We start from the raw sequence: 24,378 nt of genomic DNA, 5'->3' as shown, positions 1-24,378 counted from the left end.
ACCTTGCGCACAATCTGGCAATAAAATACACACATACACATAACGTCAATCCCTTCTCTCTCACACATATAAAACACTGCCCCTCATTTCTTCTTACTAACACCCCTCCTAACCTCCCCAAAATGATTTATCTTTTTTCTGTCTGTTCCAGACTCATCCCCCTCCCCTCCTGACCCTAAATGACAAGAGGGGAGGGGCTCGATTAGGGAGCAGAGTGGAATTTCTTTACTGTGCTATGTCTACTTTATTCTCAGCCTCTTCCCTCTTGTTCCCTTCTGGCTGCCTGGGAGGGAAGGGACTAGAGCAGGAAGTAGAGGGCTGTTTTCTGCTGAGAAAAATTCAGCTCAACTGGGAGGCATTAATATTTTACATGTCTGCTGCCCCCCAGATTTGTGCTGCATTAGGCACAGGATTAGTGTGCCTATTGGCAAATTCAGGCCTGTGCGATGCTGCAGGTTTCCCACCTTTAAGTTCTGGCAAGACATGTGTGCCTAAGGTGGCCTGATGGCAGCATCTGGGAGGCAGCAACGGCGGCATTTGGCAAGCTTGGCAGCATTTGGGGTGAGTGAGGTTAGCTGCAGGGATGTCCCAAGGTTGGCCAAATGTTACATAGACCAGACTGCTCCTCCTCTGAGGATCACCCTCTTAGTCACTGGAGTCTTGAGTAAGCGACCCAATACCTTTAGGCTTGGATGATGACTTTATTGGCATATCCTCCAACCCTTGCCACGAGAGGATCTTACCAATTTAAGTTAGTAGAAAAGATGGATAATGCACTGAGTGTCCATATCCACAAAGACTCCTGCTACAGGCTCCTTGGGCTTCTTCAAATACGGAGCACTCCAACCGAATCTGCAACCCTTCCAGTTAACATACTCAGGGTTTTGCAGATGAGAATGTGGGAAACTCCCATTTCTGTCACTCCCACAGCTAGAAAGTTTTACCTCAAATTCAGAGCCCATCAGTAACTAGGCTTTGGTGTTGTCCAACTGCCTCACTAGTCCATAGTAGTTGAACCTGCTATGAAGAAAGTAAAGAAGACATGGATTCACTCAAATTCCCCTGCTGGAAAAGACCACAAACGTCTAGATAACGTTGGCAAGAAAATGTTTCAGAGTGCAATGCTATTTGCTTTTATTACCATCCAGTACATGCAGTACATAACATAATTGTATTCAAAAACTGATGCCTTTTTTACCTGCCATGAACAAGGCAATTATTATCCACAACCACTCCTGGATGCAGAAGACGGTATTCGCTATCTACTCTGATCATATATGAATCCCTTGATTCTGTTTCATGTACCTCATCTGCTTCTATTGGAGCTAGATGGATGGTATGGTTTTGGTCAAGTGCATCCCTGAGGATATCCACAAAAAATTGGCGAATCTTCCCTGCTCTGGGGACAATCTTTTCAGTGAAATATTCCTTGAGACAGTCTCTCAGACTAATGACCAGATTGTGGTGGTGCAGTTGCTCTCAACAGTTCCTGAAGAGCTCGCTATAATGTGATGTCACTTTTATCTATACAAACAACCATACTTCACAGGATGCTTTACCGGTCTTTTCAATAATATTGTCAATCGCCCCTTCCAGTCGAGCGTCAACAACCACTTCTATCCAGGTCTCAATAAAGAGAACACTGTCAACAGAAACCTGCACAACAGGCCCAATTGAAACCAAGTCCTAGTTTTTGATCCCTCCAAGCAATCCATTTCTGACTCTTCATGGAGGAATGGTGTCAGATCACTAAGAAACCCGTAGGTCCTCCAAATTGTGCAGTTTGGGTACTGGTTGCCTTTCTCCTGGCCTCCATACCTCCCACATTGTTCGGTGCTACATCAGGATCCATCTCCTTTACCACAGCTTTGACTGGAAGACCAATTGTCTCTCCAGCAGTGAGTGATAGAGCCAATTCCAGCGTCCCACCTTGCTCTGGGTTCCTATTCCCGATACTTCCTTATACTCAAGAAAATGGGGGAACTGTAACCCATTTTCAGCTGGAGACGCCTGAACAAACATATTCTGAGAAAAATTCAAAATGAACTCCCTCAGCAAAACCCTGCCTTATATATAGAAGGATAAATGATGTGTGCTGTGGATCTAAAGAATGGCTCGCATACCCATCCACTCTTTGTACATGCTGGCAGATTGACTCAGAAGAGTATTTCAACAGCACATGTGGTCTCTACAGCAATCAGTGGACAATAAACTCTTCAGCTTATGGAGTCTACTGTCAGTGGATCTCTTTGCATCACAGCAGAACACAAAACTAAATCAGTTATGCTCAATTCTACCAAGTAGTTAGAGACTAACTCAAGATGCGTTCCTCCTTAATTAGGGACAAAGCCTCATGCGTTTCCATCATTACCACTCAACGCCAAGAACAGTGCAGAAGATTCTTTAGGAACATGCTCATCTGATCCTTATAGCCCCTGCAATGGCCCAGACAGATCTGATAGGCATATCACATTGTTACGCCCGTCGGTCGCAGACGGCTGCGACATCTCATGCTCACCTCTTTCTTTGCTGCACCATCGATTCTGGGAAGAATGGCGGCCTCCGCCAGTCACCGCCAACCTCCCTGGCATTCCCGGGACGGCATGGGTGCTGCCTACCGCCATCTTGCTTCAGGAAACACTTAGGCGCGCTTGGGCCACCTTTGTACACATCATGGCGGGAACTTCATGGGCGTCCCCTCTGGATGACGTCGTCTCGCTGCCTGTACTTAAGCAGACTGGCCCTATGCTCCTACGAGTTAGCAAGGTGTTTCCTCGTTGCTGAATCCGCTTCATTCTTGGACTTTCGGTTCCAGATCCTGTCTTGGCTTGTGAATGCTCTGGGTACCCACTCCTCGGGGGCTCTTCCGCGTTCCTGGCTATCCGCTCCTCGGAGGACCTTCCTGCCTTGGTCTGCTACCTGTCCCGCTTTCTGGGACACTCTCCTGGAACTACCTCTTGTGAGTACTTTACTAAGGACTTCATCTAAACCAAGCCTTACTGAGATTCTCTGCGGTGTACCCCGTGCCTTGAGCCACTACCATATCTTCCTCAGTAGGAGTTGCTAAACCATACCCTGTGCTGCAGGCTATTGCCACACCATCTACAGGAACCATCCGAGTTCCTGCGCCTCAGACTACCTCATCATCATCATCACAGTACAGACATCCTCGATGTACCTCGCGCTGCGGGCCACTACCGGATCTACACATCTGAGGTAATTGCTACACTTCTGAAGAGACTTCCTGGCATACCCCGCTCTGTGGGCCACTACCGGATCTTCACATCAGAGGTATCACCCTGGGTATACCCCTCTGCTCAGAACTGTACTTTAACTGCACTTCCCGCTTTGCGGGTTCTGCTTTTCCTTCCTTCATAATAAAGTCTCTACCTTAAAGCTGTGTCCTACTCTACTGAGGCCGAGCCTACCGACGGTGAGGCCCACAGGGCTCCTCCCTGTGGGCGGAGACACCTCTTACCTTGGCCCAGGGTTCACATTCATACAAAAACATAACACTCATATAACTTTCCAGCAGTCCTTATATAAGGAAATAAGAAATTGCCATGCTGGGTCAGACCAAGGTTCCATCAAGCCCAGCATTCTGTTTCCAACAGAGGCCAAACCAGGCTTCAACAACCTGGCAAGTACCCAAACACTAAGAAGATCCCATTCTACTAATGCCAGTAATAGCAGAGGCCATTCCCTAAATCATCTTGATTAAAAGCAGTTAATGGACTTCTCCTCCAGGAACTTATCCAAACCTTTTTTGAACCCAGCTGCACTAACCACATCCTCTAGCAACAAATTCCAGAGCTTAATTGTGCATTGAGTGTAAAAGAAATTTCTCCGATTAGTTATAAATGTGCTACTTGCTAACTTCATGGAGTGCCCCCTAGTCCTTCTATTATCTGAAAGTGTAAATAATAGAGATGTACTTCGGGTAAAAATTTCATGTCGGGCTTCATTTTGGGGCCCCCCCCTCGGGAATTTCGTTTTTCCCACGGTTCAGGTTTTATTTTTCCGGGGGCCACAATTTTCGGGTTAGTGCGCACTATCGGGAGTGTGCACTAATCCCCGATAGTGTGCACTAACTCCCGATTGTGCACACTTACCTGGCAGAGTGAGTGCGCATTAACTCAAAAATGAATTTTTTCCGAAAATCGTTTTTCGATTCTCCTGAACCATTCCGAATTAGGCAATTTTATTGACATTGCCTAATTCGGGAAAAACAATTGCACATCCCTAGTAAATAACTGATTCACATCTACTCGTTCAAGACCTCTCATTATTTTAAAGACCTCTATCATATCCCCCCTTAGCCGTCGTTTCTCCAAGCTTAACAGCCCTAACCTCTTCAGCCTTTCCTCATAGGGGAGCTATTCCATTCCCTTTATCATTTTGGTCGCCCTTCTCTGTACCTTCTCCATCACAACTATATCTTTTTTGAGATGCGGCGACCCGAATTTTACACAGTATTCAAGGTGTGGTCCCACCATGGAGCAATACAGAGGCATTATGTCATTTTCCGTTTTGTTAACCATTCCCTTCTTAATTCCTAACATTCTGTTTGCTTTTTTGACTGCTGCAGCACATTGAGTCGAGTCAGCCGACGATTTCAAAGTATTATCCACTAAGGTGCCTAGATCTTTTTTCTGGGTGGTAGCTCCTAATATGGAACCTAACATCGTGTAACTACAGCAAGGGTTATTTTTCCCTATATACAGCACCTTATGTTCTTATGTGCTTGCACTTGTCCACATTAAATTTCATCTGCCATTTGGATGCCCAATCTTCCAATCTCGCAAGGTCCTCCTGCAATGTATCACAATCTGCTTGTGATTTAACTACTCTGAATAATTTTGTATCATTTGCAAATTTGATAACCTCACTTGTATTCCTTTTCAGATCATTTATTAATTTATTGAAAAGCACCGGTCCAAGTACAGATCCTTGAGGCACTCTACTGTTTACCTTTTTCCACTGAGAAAATTGACCATTTAATCCTATTCTCTGTTTCCTTGCATTATTAACTCAGAAAGACAGGCCATTGTACAATCCCAGCCTCTCATCCTCAATCTCACAGCTTGGGTGTTGAACACTCAGTGATCATTGATCTCCACTTACCTACAGAGATTGTGGACATACTAGTCTCATCTAGAAAACCTTCAGGTAGAAGAAACTGTGCCTTCAAATGGAATAGGTACTCCAAATGGTGGAAACAAAATGCTTTGGACCCATTTTCTTGCAACCCTAAGCACCTGCTGAAATACTTGTTCAACCTTTTTGACTCAGGCCTTGCCACCTCTTTGTTGCAAGTGCACCTCAGTCCTATAGCAGCTTACCATACTCAAGTAGATAGCAAACAAATCTCTACTCATCCATTGATTTCTTGTTTCATGAAAGGTCTATGGTGTGCTAAGCTTCCACTACAAAAGCCACCTGTTCTGAAGGACTTGAATGTGGTCTAATCCTAACTAATGAAGCCTCCCTTTGAACCATTAAGGTCAACTTCTCTAAAGTACTTGACATGGAAAGTGGTGTTCCTCATTGCAATGACTTCAGCAGGGAGAGTCCGCGAACTCCAAGCTGTTATTCACTATCCTCCATACATTTAAGTCTTCCATAACAAGGTGGTTCTCCATACTTACCTGAAGTTGCTGCTGAAGGTTGTCTTGGCTTTCAATATCAATCAATCTATTGTATTGCCTGCCTTCTTTCCTAGGCCCCATGTGCATGAAAGCAAAAAAGCTGTATTTCCCTTTATGTACCCAGATCAGCCAGACAGTGGGTTGAGCCTCCTGTCCAGTAGAGGGAGACAGATAAAAACTGAAAAGGTATCATATATCAGGACAGTGCACACCCTGCGTCCCTTCAGCCTGCCTCTGTCTCCCAGCAGAGGCAGGCAGTTGAACCTGCGGTTCCCTAGCTTTCTGTTTTCCACACTGTGGTGATTTCTTACTTTCTCCTTCTGATTGTTTCCAGGATCAAGTAAGTATTGATTAATTTCTATATGTAAAAAAAAAAAGAATTTGAAGGAAATCAAACTTCTTGTCAATGTGAGACAGCTCTGTCTCACAGCTCTTACAGGGTCCCAGGGGGGATTTTCCCCTTGAGTACTCAGCCTGGGATCCCGCTTCCTGGTGACCACTTGCCTGGCTTAAAGGGGTGATACTGGTGGTCCAGCCACTCCCTCTTTTTGCGCCTGCCTCAGGTCTTTTAGCAGAGAGGCACCCATTCCTCTGCATATTTCTTTGAGAAAAAAAAAAAGACCATCGGGGGCACAGCTTACCTGAGCTTTTCATTGCAGGCTCCAGCAAGGTAAGCAGCTGGGGAAGAGATTACTGGTGGTCCAGTCCCTCTCTTCACCCGTGTGTGTCTGAGCACTGTGTAAAAACAAAACAAAACAATTTTTGAACATTTTTCTTTTTTGGTCAGCTGCAATCCAGGACCCTTGCCCACCTGAATTGCCGCGTTTTTGGCCGATTTCTTTGTGTTTTTTGAGCCTTTCCCCCTCCCCCCCTCCCCCCCTTTCAGGCACCCTTACCACTTTCCAATGTTACCATCGACAGCATGCAGTGGTGGCTCTCTCTCACCCACCTGTTGAAGGGGATGCCCTTGCAGACACCTCAGTGGATTGTTGTGACAAAAGATGCCAGCTTCTCCAGCTGGGGAGCGGTGTGTCAGAATCAGTCTACCCAGGGACGATGGACCCCAATCCAGTCTCAGTGGCACATCAATCGTCTGGAGACCCGAGCGGTCCGTCTGGCTCTCAAGACCTTTCTGCTCTTGATCCATCACAAAGCTGTGCAAGTCCTCTCCGACAATTCTACCACGGTAGGTTACATCAATCGCTAGGGGGGCACCAGGAGTTGTCCGGTTGCCCTGGAAGCCAGCAAGCTGCTAGCCTGGGCAGAGCGCCATCTGGAACGGCTAGCTGCCTCCCACATTGCGGGGAAGGAGAACACTCAAGCCAACTTCCTGAGTCATCAGCATCTAGACTCCGGAGAGTGGGAGTTGTCCGGAGAGGCAATGGATTTGATCGTGCACAAGTGGGGGGTCCCTCACTTAGACCTGATGGCTACTCTGAGCAATGCAAAGGCCCCCAGATTCTTCAGTCGCAGTGCATCCACTCAGAGGGAGTGGATGCACTGCGGAGAGGACTTGCACAGCTTTGTGATGGATCAAGAGCAGAAAGGTCTTGAGAGCCAGACGGACCGCTCGGGTCTCCAGACGATTGATGTGCCACTGAGACTGGATTGGGGTCCATCGTCCCTGGGTAGACTGGTGCCGGAGTGGCCTCAGAGACCGTGGTTCGGGGATCTGGTGAATCTCACTACAGACGGTCCTCTTCGCCTCAGCCATCTGCCAAACCTTCTCTGACAGGGTCCAGTATTTTTCGATCAGGCGGATCCTTTTGTCTGGATTTTGTCTGGATTTTGAGCGGTGGCGACTAAGGAAGAAGGGTTATCAGGAGGAGGTTATCTCCACTCTGTTGCGGGCCCGTAAGACTTCTACCTCTCTGGCTTATATTCGGGTATGTTTGTGACTATGTGCGCTGAGTCCGGAGTTCCAGCACGTAAGACTTTGGTGTCCCAGGTTCTCTCCTTCCTGCAGAATGGTCTCTCCAAAGGTTTGTCTTTCAATTCCTTGCAGGTACAGGTTTCGGTGCTCTGTTCCCTCATTGGGCAGGTCGATGGTTACGTGTTGGCGACCCATCCGGATGTCATTCGGTCCCTTAGAGGGGCTAAGCACTTGAACCCACCTGTCTGGCCTACTTGTCCGTCGTGGAGCCGTAACTTGGTTCTCCGCGTTCTTTGCGAGGTGCCCTTCGAACCCCTTCGGCGAGCCACACTTAAGGATCTGACCCTTAAGACTGTCTTTCTGGTCTCTATTTGCTCAGCCAGGAGAGTGTCCGAGCTCCAAGCCCTGTCTGGTAGGGAGCCTTTCCTTTGCTTTTCTGATTCAGGTGTTTCCCTCAAAACAGTCCTATCCTTCCTGCCAAAGATTATGTCCTCATTTCATGTAAATCAGTCAGTGGAGCTCCCTGCTTTTTCTCCAGAAGACATTGCAAATACGCCTGGTGCAGTTCTACGGCGCCTTGATGTGAAGAGGATCCTACTGCAATATTTGCAGGCGACGAATGATTTTCGAGTCTCTGATCATCTCTTTGTCTTATGGAGTGGGCCGAGTAAGGGGAATAAGGCTTCTACAGCTACTATCGCTCGCTGGCTAAAAGAGGCGATTGCGTCTGCATATATTTGTCGGGGCCGGTCTGTTCCAGAGGGCTTAAAAGCTCACTCTTTACGTTCTCAGGCTACCTCTTGCAGGGAGAGTCAGTCTCGTCGCAAGAAATCTGCAGAGCAGCTACTTGGAAATCCCTACATACCTTTGCGCATCATTATTGCCTCGATGTTCAGGTGCCAGTCTTTGGCTCTTTCGGCAGACAGGTACTTCGAGTGGGACTATCTCAGTCTCACTCTGTTTAGGGAAGCTTTGGTACATCCCACTGTCTGGACTGATCTGGGTACATACAGGGAAAGGAAAATTGGTTCTTACCTGCTAATTTTCGTTCCTGTAGTACCATGGATCAGTCCAGACTCCCGCCCTGACTATATCTACATGGCTACGTCCGCTCGGAGTTTCTCTTTCACAGGTTCTTTTTGGGATTCTCTACTTCCTATTTGAGCTTTAAGACACTAAGTTCATCCGAATTGTAAGGCATTGGAGGTATCTGCTATATATATATTGATAGCTGTGTAAGAGCATTTTTCATATATGTTTGAATTTCTTGTTTCATTTTGATAGTTACATTTGTTTACTTGCTTGATCTTATCCTGGTTCTCTATGCTATTTTGGCTGCTTTGATATCAATTATACTGAAGGGATGCAGGGTGAGCACTGCCCTGATATAGGATACCTTTTCAGTTTTTCTCTGCCTCCCTCTGCTGGACAGGAGGCTCAACCCACTAACTGGACTGATCCGTGGTACTACAGGAACTACAATTAGCAGGTAAGAACCAATTTTCCTATACTCTGGACTGTGAAAGGGCTTAGAATATTGCAAGAAACAAACTTAGCTACATCATAAAACTCCCAAATGTTCATTCATATGACTTCAACAGACTAGAAGTAGCGGTCGCCAAGCATACTTTGTCTTACTGGGGCTGGCTGAATGCATTCAACACTGCTATACCTTAGTAGGACTGCAAATCACAGACTCTGTAGAGCAGTGGTTCTCAACCTTTCTAATGCCGTGACCCCGCAATACAGTTCCTCATGTTGCGGTGACCCCTCGCCCCGCCCTCGCCCCGTGAGGGTGGGGTGAGGGCGGGGCTTTGGTCATATGGGGGCGAGGTTATGGATGGGGTTGGATTTTAGTGCACACTTATCATTTAATTATGACATTTATAATGTGAATGTAACTCAACTCACCATAGGTTCTCCCATGCATGGCACACTGACCCATGATCGTCACGGGGCTAGATGTAAAAGTACAGTTTGTATCCACAGGAACCCCCCTGACCCACAATAATGGATGTAAAGCAGAATTATGACATTCCCCATACAACTCACCCTACAAAAAAGATATTCTGGTTCTAGTGACATCTCAGTAACAGCAACTCAAACTCCTTCTATTTCCAGGCTCAATAGCCCTACTTATGAAAAGACAGCAGTTTACCACCAATGCATGTCCTCTGAGAAAACACAACAAATAAGACCGATACAAACGCTTACATGCTAGCAAAATATCTCATCTCGGTAACAGACACAGAACCGACCTAACATACTCCCAGGATCTGTAGTAATGCACATAAACTAATCCGCACACAGTTACACCTGTATTATGGAATACACTCAAACAGGAGCAACCCTATCTATGAAAAGGCAACACTACAAATATTAAATCAGGTCCTAAAAACCAATACACCTCTTATTAGGAAAACAGAACTAGCAAGCAGCTATAGATCCCCACACAGAAATAATTGTAAAACTATACTAATAAGCAGAATAAATGTTTCAAAACAGCTATGAACATCCAACAATTAAAAACGCATAAAAACTATTAAACATTCTCCAAACACCAATAAAATATTTCAAAAAGCAGACATCACACAATTAAAATGGCAGTCAAGAAAAATAAACTTAAAAAGCCACCTTTACTTACCCCCTCCAGCAGCTCTCCTACTCCCCTTCCCTGCAGGCCGTGGCACTCACCAGAAGCAGCAGTAGAAGCTAAGCTCTATACTTATGGTCCTCTTCCTTAGTGCCCATGTCTCTCACACACACACACCATACCAGTCATGCCCCCATGACCAGTTTCTGTCTCTCACACACCAATCATCTCCCAAACAGTCTTTGGCACACACACACCAGTCACCTTCCTGAACAGTTTCTCTCATGCCATACACACACACACACAGGCTTCCCACTCCCGTGTTCTACTTACATATACGGGCTTCTCACTCTCATAATCACTTTCTCACACACACACACACCAGTCACCTTCCTGAACAGTTTCTCTCATGCCATACACACACACACACACACACAGGCTTCCCACTCCCGTGTTCTACTTACATATATGGGCTTCTCACTCTCATAATCACTTTCTCTGTCTCTCTCTCTCTCTCACACACACACACTCACTCACTCACCAGTCTCTCACTCCCATGCTTGTTCTCTCCACATGCACAGGCTTCTCATTCCCATAATCACTTTCTCTCTGTTACACACACACCAGTCTCTCTCATTTCCATGCTCACTCTCCACGTGCACAGGCTTCTCATTCCCTGAATCACATTTTCTCTCATTCACACACACACACCAGTCTTTTTCTCTCACACACACCATCACCTTACCAAGCAGTCTCTCTCATGCATGCACACTCACCCTGGTTTCTCACTCCCATGCTTTCTTTCACCCCCACAACACCAGGCTTCTTACGCCCATGCTTTCTCACATACCCAGACTTCTCCCTTCCATGCTTTTTCTCTCTCTCACACACACACATCAGTCACCTCCCTGACTGATGTCTCACACTCTCACATACACATCAGTCATCTCCCTGAGCAATCACTTTCATTGTCTCTCACATACACACACACATCAGCTCTCTGACCAGTCAATCACACACAGGCTGGCTGGCTGCTTCTCTCTCTTTCTCTCACTCACTTCCTCTTCTCCCCCGAGCAGAAATGGGAGCTGCAGCAGCCTCCACTGGCCAAGAAAGAAGAATCCCATCGGCCGCGGGAGGCTCGTGCTGCTCTCTCCTTTCTCCATTACCGGCTGCTTCAACTGCTCGGGGGCCGATGCTGCAGCCGCCGCTGCTACTTTTTCGCGCGGCGCAGCTCTCTCTCCTTCCCGCGCACCACGATTCACTTCCTGTTCCGGGTCACGGGAGGGGCAGGCGCAGGAAGAAGAAAAGGCCCAGCCGCGGGTGCAGAGCTTCTTCTAGCGCCGCTGCCGTTCCCGCTGGGCTTGAACGTGCTGACAGCCCGGCGGCAACGGCAGCGGGAGAGACCGGGAGCGCGCGACCCCTGCGTTTTGGGCGTTCGACCCCCGCCGGGGTCGCGACCCATAGGTTGAGAACCGCTGCTGTAGAGGATCATCAAGTGAGAGCCATAGCTGTTTCCATTGCTCATCTTTGAGAAGTATCTGTTGATGATTACTGCAAAGTTGCAATTTGGCCTTCCATTCACACATTTACATCCAACTACTGCCCTGATAACCTCTCAACGATTGATAGTAAATGTGAACAAGCAGTTTTCCAAAATCTGTTCTCGCTGAGTTCCATTCTTCACTGTGAGGGATGGGTTCCTTACTAAGTAAATGCTCTGCTGCAATCCTCAGCTTGGGATTTCCCACATGTAATGGCTAATTCAGGCTGCTTATCGATGGAAAAAGCAAGTTTGCTTACCATAAACAGTGTTTTTCATGGAGAACAGGATGGGCCCACCCACTTCCCTGTAGAGTTGACTACATAGCTAGGTTAGCTCTGTTATAGACTGGGGAGGCTTACGAGGCAACACCTGCCCAGGAACTCCCACAAATGCTCAGTATTGCTGAAAGCTCTTCTAGTTTGGAGAAATGAGTCTATTTGGTGCTGCCAGATAACATCACCCACATGTAATGGTTAATTCTCTTGCTATCCATGGAAAAACACCGTTTACAGTAAGCAAACTGTCTTCATAGTAACAGTAAATGACAGCAGATAAAGACCAAAATAGTCCATCCAGTCGACCCAGCAAGGTATTTAGGATTGTAACTGCCACATTATGCAGGTTATCCCCTTGTCTTCTGTTTAGGGTTGTAACTTCCACTCTGTGCAGGTTATCCCTATATAGAAATGGTACAGCAAACGTTACCAAAGGGTTACTCTGTTTCTTCATTTCCATCCTCTAGCCATTAGGCATCATCTATGTTTATCCTATGCCCTTTTGAATTCCATTACCGTTTTTGTCTTAACTACCTGCTCTGGGAGGGCATTTCATGCATCCCCTATGCTTTCCATTAAAAAATATTTCTTGATATTGTTGAACTTTCATATCATGACCCTTACAGCTTACTTTCCATTGGAAAATATTTCATTCTTGTGCATTATTAATACCGTTCAAGTATTTAAAAATCTATAATGTATCCCCCTGTGTCCTCTCTCTTCCAGGATATATATATCTAGGTCCCTCAGTCTCATATTATATGTTTTTCAATGCAGACCCCACCCAATTTCGGTTGCCTTTTTCTGGGCCACTTCTATCTCTTATCTTTTTTGCGATGCAGTCTCCACAAATGAACACAGTACTTATTCCAGAAGACTGTATGTACTATTGTGGTGTTTACAGTCAATTCCTCCTTATTATCTTATGAATCTTAAGACCTGCATGCGGGTGCACATGTGTGCACGTTTGCCGGCGTGCGCACATAGACACAGCGATTTTAAAACACACGAGCATATTATAAAATCAGCTATACGTACAAATATGTGTGCATGAATTTATATTGATGCTTTCATGTGCACTCAAATGCCGACTCGCATGCTTAAGTGGGGGAATTTTAGTAGCTATGCACACCAACGCAATAGTCCTTTTTCCTAGTTCGCTCCCAGTTCGCCCCAGTAAAGTAGAGGACTTCCTTATCTACCTAGCTAACTTGCCTCCCTTTTACCCCATTACTCCCGACCCTTAAAACCCTGCTGAGTAGCCTATATTTTTTTGTTACATGACTTACATGCCATCCATAGCAGAAGTAAAGTTACGCAATAGGGAAACCCTGAGCATGCTTGTGCACAGAACTACTTTCGTGCTGACTTCATTTTACAGACTCACACTTTGCCCAGACCCCACCCACTCCCTTCCCCCTTTTTGTTTTTTATGATTTGTGCACGTAGTGGGAGATACACATGAACCCGCTTGGGTTTTAAAATCCATGCGCCATGCCGAGTCACGCACGTATCTTTTGGCTTCGACGTGCATAGGGGTTTTAAAATCTACCAGTTAGTAATCAGCATTCCAACTTTCAGGGAGGTTTATCTGACAGAGGTTCCTTTGGCCAAACATTTGACCTGATTCATCTACTGAGAAGGACTGTCTTGCAGAGGGAGTTTTGAGGTATGAGGCAATTAAAAAAGCAATCTGTTCTTTTCAATGTAACACCCTAAATTCAGTACATGGTATGCCTTGTTAGGTTATGTTATGATATACTTACTGGAAGAGCTGCTTTAACTTAGTAGCCCACCTGGGCTGAGAAGGAAACCCCTAGTAGCACCAAAATGCTAATGATGGTGCTATTTTGGGGTCCTGAGTATGGGGTGTTCTGTGTTTAAGTGTTTTGCAGATACAAACTTCATTTTGTCTGTCATAGCTATGTTTTTGTATTTTTCTTATAGGGCTTTCCATGCAACTGATTCAGACTTAGATCTAGAGAAGAAGGACGATCTAAGCAGAAGCAAGAAACAGATAGAGGACAGCAGACAGGTTAGAACTCAGCTGATGCAACACAAAGAATGTGAACAAACATTAAGAAGAAACAAATGTTATGGGGGGCCAATTCTAGGAATACATCCATGATTACTAGTACAGAGGGATAACTAGATTGTTTTCATTTCCTTACACATTCTGCTCTTCTAATAACAGAGACTGACTAAGCTTCTCAGTGACGGCTCTCAGTTAGTGACAAATATCCAAACAGCTGCAGATGCAAGGGAGGCTCACCGGAGAACTGATGAGCAGGAGCTAAAACGCTTGAGGTAAGACATCAATTACCTCAGGTGAAATTAAGTTGGTTGCTATGTAAACCGGCATGATGTTGCACACTAATGTCGGTATATAAAAGTCTCAAATAAATAAATGTAAAGTACAAAATGTTTTTGGGCAGGATACGACTGTTGGCTTAAATACAGCAGTACAGGCTATTCCTTCCATAAGATGGAACTTGTCTGCTGGATTTTCCTGGAGCAGCATATCTAGAAGAATAACAAATAGTGAGGCAATTTTCAAACTGTTTATTTTTGGACAAAGTCATATGTGGTGAAATGGGGATTTGTGTGTCATTGTCATTTACTTGTTTTGCCATGGAACCTTTGTTTTTCTCAGTGAGAACTCCTTTCCCTTTTAAATTCTTAAGCTAACCTGCAGTTGACATCCTGACACCTGCAGTCTCTGGCAGCTAGGATTTAAAAGGTTAATCCTGCTTCCTTGATTCAAAACAGTGTGTTACTAACAGGCAGTTTTAGTGGTCAGGGAGCAGGTGTCTAGGGTTCTAATTGGTTACACTAGCTCAGTCTGAGAAAGAACTGGTTGAGACCTTGACATAATTTTTCAGTTCTGACTGGAGAGTACAATCATAAAATCTGCCTGGGACACTGTTACAGTTATCACTATATTCTGTGGTCAGACTGCTGTTGAACTCCCCTAGGCACTGGCTAGTTGAAGTAAAACTTAATTAAGTAGTATTAATTGTACAATCTTTTATCCCTGCTTCCTTTTTGTAGACTGAAACGTTTCATGTTCACTGTTTCTCCTTTTTCTTAAACTTCTTACCCCCCTAGTTTCATCAAAATGTGTTATTAATGCATGGATAACACCTGCAATAAGAATAAGGGGTGTGTTTAGGTAAATTTTAGAATTACCGCACCACGTGATAACATACTGCTTCGCATCAGTAGTATCACATGGTGCGGTAAACTTATCGCACCCCTGCGATAATTCCTATTTTTGCATCTTGCAGAGAGAGAGAGAGAGATTCAAACTTACGCTAATTCAATCCCTTTTCATGACAGTACTTCAGATATTTTATTACTAAAATAGTAAGCGGTGGTGGAGACCTAGTATAGAGTTAGTTTCTCCACTCAAGAGCAGTTTTGTGTATGTTATTTTCCTAGTTCAAGCAGATTGTAGTCCTCACACATGGGTGACATTATCGGATGGAGCCCGGCACGGAAAACTTATGTCAAAGTTTCTGGAACTTTGACTGTGCACACTGAGCACATGGGGTCCCTCTTCAGTCTCTTTTTTTCTGCTGAGCTTTCACCTCGCGGTTAAGAGAGCTCTTGGCTTTTTTTCAGAAAATTGCCTCAGAAAACTTTCACCGATTATTTTTCAGATTTTTATGCATTTCATCGACGCTGGGTCCATCTCGGTTCCCTCCCTTAGACTCCTCAGTCAGGTTTTTCGGCAGTTCAGTAAGTTTATTTTTGCTTCCGTTCCCCCCTTTGTCGGCGGTGTCTCAGTGCCAGCCGGCTTCAACTGCTTGCCACTAATGTGTTGTGTCCGTCGGTCCTTGACGGCTTCGCCCTGTTTGCCTCACCTTATTCACGGTTCCTCCCACATACCTGGGCAAGATGACTACCGCCGCGTCTCAAGCCGACCTCTCTAGCGTCCCCGGAATGGCTATGGTGCAGCCTCCCACCATTGCTCCTCCCAGGTACCTAATAGGGTGCGTGCGTGCACGCAACCCAAGTCTTTGTACCACCCTTGGCGCGAACCTCGAGGGCGTTCCCTCTTGCTGATGTCACATTACCTTCACTCATTAGCTAGCTCCCCTACAGGCCGATACAGTACAGTCCGCTCCGACGGAGCTCACTGTTAGCCTGCTCTTGGACGCGCATTTTCCCTTACCCCTAGATCTCTTTCTTGGGTTGTAGCACCTAATATGGAACCCAACATTGTGTAATTATAGCATGGGTTATTTTTCCCTATATGCATCACCTTGCACTTGTCCACATTATACACACTTTATACAGTGTCCACATTATACACACTTGTCCACATTGGGACACATATACTCCCATCGAGATCTTTCCAAGTCACAGGAAATATCTTAGATTTGTGGTGGGAAAACAACACTTCCAGTCCAGAGTGTTGCTGTTTGGGCTAGCGTTGGCCCCACATCTCTTTATAAAATGTCTGGCCATGGTGGGGGGGCGCACATCTGCAGGCTGGGAGTACATGTTTTCCCTTACTTGGACAATTGGCTGGTCAAGAGCGCTTCTCAGGCAGGGGCAAATTGGTCCATGTGTTTGACTAACCAGGTGTTGAAGTCACTAGGGTTTGTTATCAACTATCCAAAGTCCCACCTTAACCCCTCACCTCAATTGGACTTCATAGGAGCCCTAAGAACATAAGAACATGCCATGCTGGGTCAGACCAAGGGTCCATGAAGCCCAGCATCCTGTTTCCAACAGTGGCCAAGCCAGGGCATAAGAACCTGGCAAGTATCCAAAAACTAAGTCTATTCCATGTTACTGTTGCTAGTAATAGCAGTGGCTATTTTCCAAGTCAACTTAATTAATAGCAGGTAATGGACTTCTCCTCAATGAACTTATCCAATCCTTTTTTAAACTCAGCTATACTAACTGCACTAACCACATCCTCTGGCAACAAATTCCAGAGTTTAATTGTGCGTTGAGTGAAAAATAGTTTTAAATGTGCCACATGCTAACTTCATGGAGTGCCCCCTAAGACTAAATAACTGACTTACATCTACCCGTTCTAGACCTCTCATGATTTTAAACACCTCTATTATATTCACCCCTCAGCCGTCTCTTCTCCAAGCTGAAAAGTCCTAACCTCTTTAGTCTTTCCTCACAGGGGAGCTGTTCCATTCCCCTTATCATTTTGGTCACCCTTCTCTGTACCTTTTCCATCGCAATTAAATCTTTTTTGAGATATGGCGATCAGAATTGTACACAGTATTCAAGGGGCGGTCTCACCATGGAGCGATACAGAGACATTATGACATTTTCCGTTTTATTCACCATTCCCTTTCTAATAATTCCCAACATTCTGTTTGCTTTCTTGACTGTCACAGCACACTGAACCGATGATTTCAATGTGTATCCACTATGACACCTAGATCTCTTTCTTGGGTGGTAGCACCTAATATGGAACCTAACATTTTGTAACTATAGCATGGGTAATTTTTCCCTATATGCATCACCTTGCACTTACCCCCATTACATTTCATCTGCCATGTGGATGCCCAATTTTCCAGTCTCACAAGGTCTTCCTGCAATTTATCACAATCTGTTTGTGATTTAACTACTCTGAACAATTTTGTATCATCTCCAAATTTGATTACCTCACTCGTCATATTTCTTTCCAGATCATTTTTAAATATATTGAAAAGTAAGGGTCCCAATACAGATCCCTGAGGTACTCCACTGCCCACTCCCTTCCACTGAGAAAATTGACCATTTAAGCCTACTCTGTTTCCTGTCTTTTAGCCAGTTTGCATTCCACGAAAGGACATCGCCACCTATCCCATAACTTTTTACTTTTCCTAGAAGCCTCTCATGAGGAACTTTGTCAAACACCTTCTGAAAATCCAAGTACACTACTAGACATGGCTCAGGCAAGAGCCTTCCTGCCGCGATCCAGGTTGATCACCTTAGCATCCATAGTGGCGGTGATTCAACAGAGCCAGCAGTTTTCAGCTCGGCACATGTTGAGGCTGTTGGGCCACATGACTGCAACCATCCATGTTACTCGCTTGGCAAGCTTACACATGCACAGAGCCCAGTGGACCCTAAGGTCGCATTGGCGCCAGGCCACGCAGAGTCTGTTGAAGCTTCGTGAGGACCGAGGGACTATATTCTTGTAGCCTCTCATTGGCCGAGACAAATCTGTTTTCCAGTCCTTCAGGATTTGTCAATCTGGAAACTGATCAGTCTGGGGTCTTCCCCAGATCTCATCACGCAAGATCAGGGTAGGATGTGGCATCCCATCCTCCAGGCCCAATCGCTCACAGCTTGGATGTTGAGAGGTTAATTTTGCAGCCACTACATGTGTCTTAGGTCCTGTGGCTTCCAGAAAGCCTTCCACTAGAAAGTTCTACGGACTGAAGTGGAGGAAGTTTTCGGTGTGGTGTGAGCTGAAGGCCTTAGATCCATTTTCCTGCCCCACACAAAAACTGCTTGACTACCTCCTACATCTGTCGGAGGCTGGCTTAAAGACTAACTCCGTTAGGGTTCATATCAGGGCAATTGGCACATACCACCAGGGTGTAGATGGTACGCCCATTTCTGTACAGCCTATAGTTGTATGCTTCACGTTGGGCTTGCTTCAGTTGAAGCCTCCCCTAAGGTCTCCTGCTGTGTCTTGGGACCTCATCGTGGTGCTAACTCAACTGATGAAAGCTCCTTTTGAGCCACTGCACTCCTGTGACCTGAAGTACCTGACCTGGAAGGTCATATTTTTGGTGGCAGTCACTTCAGCGAGCAGGGACAGTGAGCACAAGGCCTTAGTGACTTATGTACCTTATACAAAGTTTTATCATGACCAGGTGGTCTTGCGTACGCACCCTAATTTCCTGCCTAAGGTGGTGACGGATTTCCATCTTTAGCAGTCGATCATATTGCCAACATGCTTTCCCAGGCCCCATTTGCACCAAGGCGAATAAGCACTACACAGTTTGGGTTGTAAGAGAGCCTTAACCTTCTATCTGGAGTGGACAGAAGGCCATAGAGAGTCCACCCAACTTTTTATTTCTTTTGACAGGAATAGGTTGGGAGTTGCTGTTGCCAAATAGACGCTATCCAATTGGCTATAGATTGCATCTCCTGTTATGCCCAGGCTGGACTGCACCTTGGGGGTCATGTCAAGCTCATTCTGTCAGAGCCATAGCAATGTCGGTGGCCCACTTGCCATCAGTTCCCGTGGAGGAGATCTACAAGGCTGCAACATGGAGTTCTCTCCACACATTTGCATCTCACTATTGTCTGGATAGGGATGGCAGACGTGACAGTAGGTTCGGCCAGTCTGTCCTTCGGAATCTCTTTGAGGTTTAGAACCCAACTCTCCCTGCCTAGGGCCCTTTGTTTGAGTACAGGCTGTCTCCCCCTCTGTTACCAACAGCACTGTGGTTGTTGTGCCAGTTAGCACCTGCTTGGTGTCTGTTGGTCCCCTTTTAGTTTGGGGAGCATCCTATAGCTAGGGATTCACTGAGGACTACCATCCTGCCTGTCCTAGGAGAAAGCAGAGTTACTTACCTGTAACAGGTGTTCTCCTAGGACAGCAGATGTTAGTCCTCACGAAACCCATCTGCCACCCTGCAGAGTTGGGTTTTTCCTTTTTTTTAATTGTAATTCTTGTTACGAGACTGAAGAGGGACCCCGTGTGGTCATGTGGTATAGGGCTTGCTGGGCATGCTCAGTGTGCGCAGTCAAAATTCCAGAATCTTTGATATGTTTTTCGTGCTGGGCTTCATCCAATGATGTCACCCATGTGTGAGGACTAACATCTTGCTGTCTTAGGATAGCACCTGTTATAGGTAAGCAACTCTGCTTTCTCTGAAGACAATTGAGTTCACTGAGTCACATAAGTGACTGGATGAAACTAACTTGTACTAATCCTTGGTAAGACCAAAGCCCTGTGGATGGATTGTTCATCTGTTCTGAAAGCTGCTTCATGATTATTGATTGGGGGAGGGGGCCCTGTTTCCTTCTCTGAAGTTTTTAGGAATTTGGGGTCCTGTTAGACTCTCATTTGACTGTGAAGCCACAGTTAAAGGCCATTCTAAAATCTGGATTTTTAAAGTGAAGAATGGTTCAGCATTTAAAATATATCTCATCAAAAAAGGATTTTGGACCATTGTCCAGGCCTTTGTTCTAACAAATGTTGATTAAAATTAAAATATATAAAATAAAGTATTTATTTTTATGTTTAATTGTGTTTGTAAATTTTGATTCCTCTGCACTAAGGCAGGCCAGTCCCCACAAGTGGGTATGTACCTCTACCAGCAGATCGAGATGGAGTAAAAACCTGACATCATGGATATATAGTTCTGCCCCGACATTTACCTGTCAGTATTCTCCGTCTCTAGCAGATGGTGGACATGCATTTCCCTATCCGGGATTGCTTGTAGTAAAAAAGAAGAAGATTAAGAAGAAAAGGAGAACTTTATCACACCTCTTATACTCCTGAGGTGACACCATTGGGTCCCTCTCTCAGTTGTACGCCTTTAATCCGGCAGCTTTTTCAGGCGTAGACTTAAAAAATAAGAAAAAAAAACAGGCAAAGCGATTGATGGACAAGGGAGGCTCAGTGGTGAAGACTTTTATCCTCTCCCCCTCCCTGTAGCTGGAGACATGGTTGTACTCTCAGCCAGGACTGGCTGAGCTCAGGTAAAAAAAAAAAAGAAGTAAAAATAAATGGAGAGAAGCAGAAGGCAGACAGTAGGAAGGTTTTATTCCTCTATTCCTTTCTTACTGGGACTTCCTCCCTCAGCGTGAGTGGTAGGCGTCTTTTCCTTCCTCACATTCACTTATCTGGGGAGTTTAGTGAGGTGCGGTGGTGGGGCAGGCACAGCCTCTGGCTAGGCCCTGTTCCCAGGCTTTATTCCTTGAGCTGTGTGGTAGGCCACGGCAGCGTTTTTGCGCACTTGTTTGTGCGCATGATTGCCACGCTGCCATGTGGTGACATACACGTGCACCTATGCACTTACTGGTGCACACAAAATCACAGCATATATTTGCAGCCTATATTTGTGGTGTGCCTATTTAAGACTTAGCACTGACGTGAGCGTGTATTAAGCACCTACCTGAGCACGTACTGAGCGCCTAGCTAAGCGCATACTGAGTGCTGACTTGTGCATGTGCTAACCGTCTATCTGAGCATATGCTGAGTTCCCACAAGTACGAAAGGAACGTCTATTTTAGTGCGTAATGAGTGCCTATTTGAGCATGAGTGTGCTATGACTGCTTGAACATGTCTTTTATTTGGGAGCACAAAGGAAGCGTGGCGGTATGGCACTGGTGACAAGTCTAAGCGCCTAGTGATCTGTGCTGCTTGCCATATAAGGGCAATACAGCCAAGGATTTCTGTGAGTCTGTGCCAGCGCTGCCTGGCTGCTGGGCCGTCCCCTCGGTCAGGGGGACTGCAGCTGAAGGTGACTCATTGTGGGTATCCCCTTCTTCAGTTGTCCCTAGGACAGAAACATCGTTAGGATATGTTCGATCCGAGAACATCAGATTGAGGCCTATAGGGCCTGGTATATGGGCCCATCCTCCTTTTTCTGAGAAGGATTTTCCAGGGGGCCCAGCAGAGATGGTGATACCTTCAAAGCGGGATCTTATGGTTGTTACCTCATGCAAGTGCCATGGTAAAGGAGTCCCTGATGATATGCAGAGGATGTGGATACAGTGATTCTGCCGAAGAGTTGGGTTTCTCTCCTCTAGTTGAGGCAGAAATCCTTCTGGATTTAGAGCCACATAGAACTCTGCTCCATTTCTTTCATAGTGATGAGTTATGAAGTCTGTTATCTCAGACTCTGAAGCTGCTTGGTGTGACTGGGGGTCACTCTACAGGTGCGTAAAACATGAATCCCTTTTTGGTGTCCCTACACAAGCATCTTGTTTCTTCCCCTCCTGGATGCAATTCAAGAGCTGATTACCCTTATATGGGACGCTCCAGAAGTAAACCTTAAAGGGGGACATACTTTGGCAGAATTTACCCCTTTGAACCGGTCATAAGGGAACAGTTCTGTTTTCTGAAGTTGGAAGCACTAATGTGTTCTGTGTCTAAGCAGACCACCCTTGTGGTAGAAGGAGGGGCAGCTCCAAAAGATGCTCAGGATAGGAGAATTGAAGCTATCCTTTAACAGGCCTTGAGACCATGGCAATGAATTTGCAAATTATCTCATGTTGCTTCCTGATGGCTCGGGCAAGTCTATGCCTCTCTCAGGAGCCTGAGGGAGCGGGGTGAAATAGACTGTGGTTGCAACCGGGGCCAATTCCTTAGTTAATGTGGACTGTGACCTGAGAGCAGCTAGATGTCAGCTGTGGTTGCAAAATTGATTGGCAGATACAATTTCTAAATACAATCTCACAAGGTTACAATTTAAGGGCTCTTTGTTATTTGGAAGTGAGTTGGAGAACATGATACATAGAGTGAAGGGAATCCCAGGTCCCTCGTTTGCCAGAGGACAAGAAGTCAGCATAGTGCCCTTTTGGGCAAGAGGCTGTGCTAGAGACTGCAGGCATTCTCGTTCCTATAGGGGGGCAACTACTCAGTCCTTTCGATCCAGGAAGCCTAGGAGGAAGGTGGACTCCAAGAGCGGATCACCTCGTCTGTCTCGCCTTTATCAGAGCTGGGTCCGAATCATGTCAAGCCAATGGGTCCTGGAAGTGTTAAGAGAAGGCTGTGCTCTGGAGGTTTCTTTGTATTCCTCCAGATGCCTTGTGGTCTCTTCTTGTATCTCCCTACAGACGAGGGTGGCAGTGGGGACTTCCTTAAGGAGGCTGTTGGATTTGAAGACTGTAATTCCTGTTCTTGAATTGCAAGAAAATATGGGACGCTGTTCCACAAGTGAAGAAGGTGACTCATTTCCATATAGAAACTCTATGCGCCGTAACAATGGCAGTGTAATCAGGGGAATTCTCCCGACTTTAAATCTGTTGGAGGCATTTCTACATATTTCCATTCGTCTTGAACATCAGTGGTTCCTGCAGTGTGCTATTCTGGGACGTCCTTATCAGTTTTAAGCCCTGCTCTTCTTGCAGGCCACTGTGCCCAGGATCTTTGCTAAGGTCGTGCTGGTGATAATGGAATCCTTCCTCAGGGGCTGCACCTTGGTTTCCTCTATCTGCCCTGGCAGCTGATGGCCCGAGGGCAGGAGATCGCTCCCGGACCCCTGCTGGACCACCAGGGCTTTTGGCAAGTCCTGGGGGACCCTCCTGACCCCCACAAGACTTGCCAAAAGTCCAGCAGGGGTCCGGGAGCGACCTCCTGCACTCAGACCGTCGGCTGCCAGTATTCAAAATGGCGCCGATAGCCTTTGCCCTTACTATGTCACAGGGGCTATCGGTGCCATTGGTCAGCCCCTGTCCTATGGTAGGAGCATAAGATGGCGCCCACTGAGCATGCCCAGCATTCAGTGATCCCTCAAGCCACAGGGGTCTCCCTTCAGTCTTCGTTTTTCCGTGCTGCAGTTAGCATCGTGGTGAAAGAGCCCTGTGTGAATTCTTCACACATCTTCTGTGAGATAAAAAAGTTAAAAAATATCTCTCATTTTATCCCCTACATAGGGGTCTCTACTCCACTGGCCGGTGAGAACAATTTTTCCTGTTTTGATCCAGGTTAAAGTAATTGTTTGGTCAGAAGGCCGTCGACGGCTGTCCGGCCTTCATCCAGACTACAGGCTTCAAAAAATGCCCGAAGTGCCCTCGCACAATGTCTATTACCTACCCGCACGTCGAGTCTGTTTTGTGCCTGGGAGAATTGCACGATGTTTCTTCCTGCCCTCAATGTGCAGAAATGACCGCCAAGGGTAGGAGGGCCCTGCAAGAGAAGATGGAACATCTCTTCCATATTCAGCTTATACCTTCGACTTCGACATCGACTCAATCGTCTCCGGCTAGAGCGTCTAAAAGATTAGTCGTTCGTAAACGGTGCACTGATGGCTCCGGAGACCGGCTGTCACTGACTCTGTCCGCGGCATCGGTGAAATCAACATCCGGGCTTGAAAAGGCCATGGAACATAAACAAAAACATCCTCATAGGCATCGAAGGACGTTGACGCCAGAGGCCTTACTGTCACCGAGACAGCCATCACCGAAGAGATCTCGTCTGCAAGAACCATCGAGACCTACTACTCAGAGGCGTTCCCCACCTGCAAACGTCTCGGGCATCGAGCCACCACAGGGATCTGTGGAAGTGCCGATGACACCTTCTCTGCCACCACCTATAGCTGCTCTGACCTCCCCAGCTATAAGGGAGGAACTGGACAGATTTATCCGCCAGGCAGTGAGATAAGCTCTCTGGGATCTTCGTCCATCGACACAGCTGGAGCCGGTGCCTTTACCGATGCCGGTGCCTGCTCCAATACTGATGCCAGTACCGGTACCGGACCTTTCAATATTCCAACCACTGATGTTGAAGCTCAATG

At 46.2% G+C, this 24,378-nt stretch overlaps 1 protein-coding gene across 1 annotated transcript in view; it reads left to right on the top strand.

Moving 5' to 3' along the window:
- DRC1 (dynein regulatory complex subunit 1) overlaps window positions 1-24,378 on the top strand; it is a 310,180-nt gene that overhangs the window by 26,932 nt on the left and 258,870 nt on the right. The window contains exons 2-3 of the mRNA XM_029596255.1: window positions 13,883-13,970; window positions 14,130-14,242. Of these exons, the coding sequence (XP_029452115.1) occupies window positions 13,883-13,970; window positions 14,130-14,242 (201 nt within the window). The remainder of the gene's footprint in view (window positions 1-13,882; window positions 13,971-14,129; window positions 14,243-24,378) is intronic.

This window comes from Rhinatrema bivittatum, chromosome 3 (genome assembly GCF_901001135.1).
Source record: "Rhinatrema bivittatum chromosome 3, aRhiBiv1.1, whole genome shotgun sequence".
NCBI classification, from domain to species: domain Eukaryota; kingdom Metazoa; phylum Chordata; class Amphibia; order Gymnophiona; family Rhinatrematidae; genus Rhinatrema; species Rhinatrema bivittatum.
This window is presented reverse-complemented; position numbering and strand designations above follow the sequence as displayed.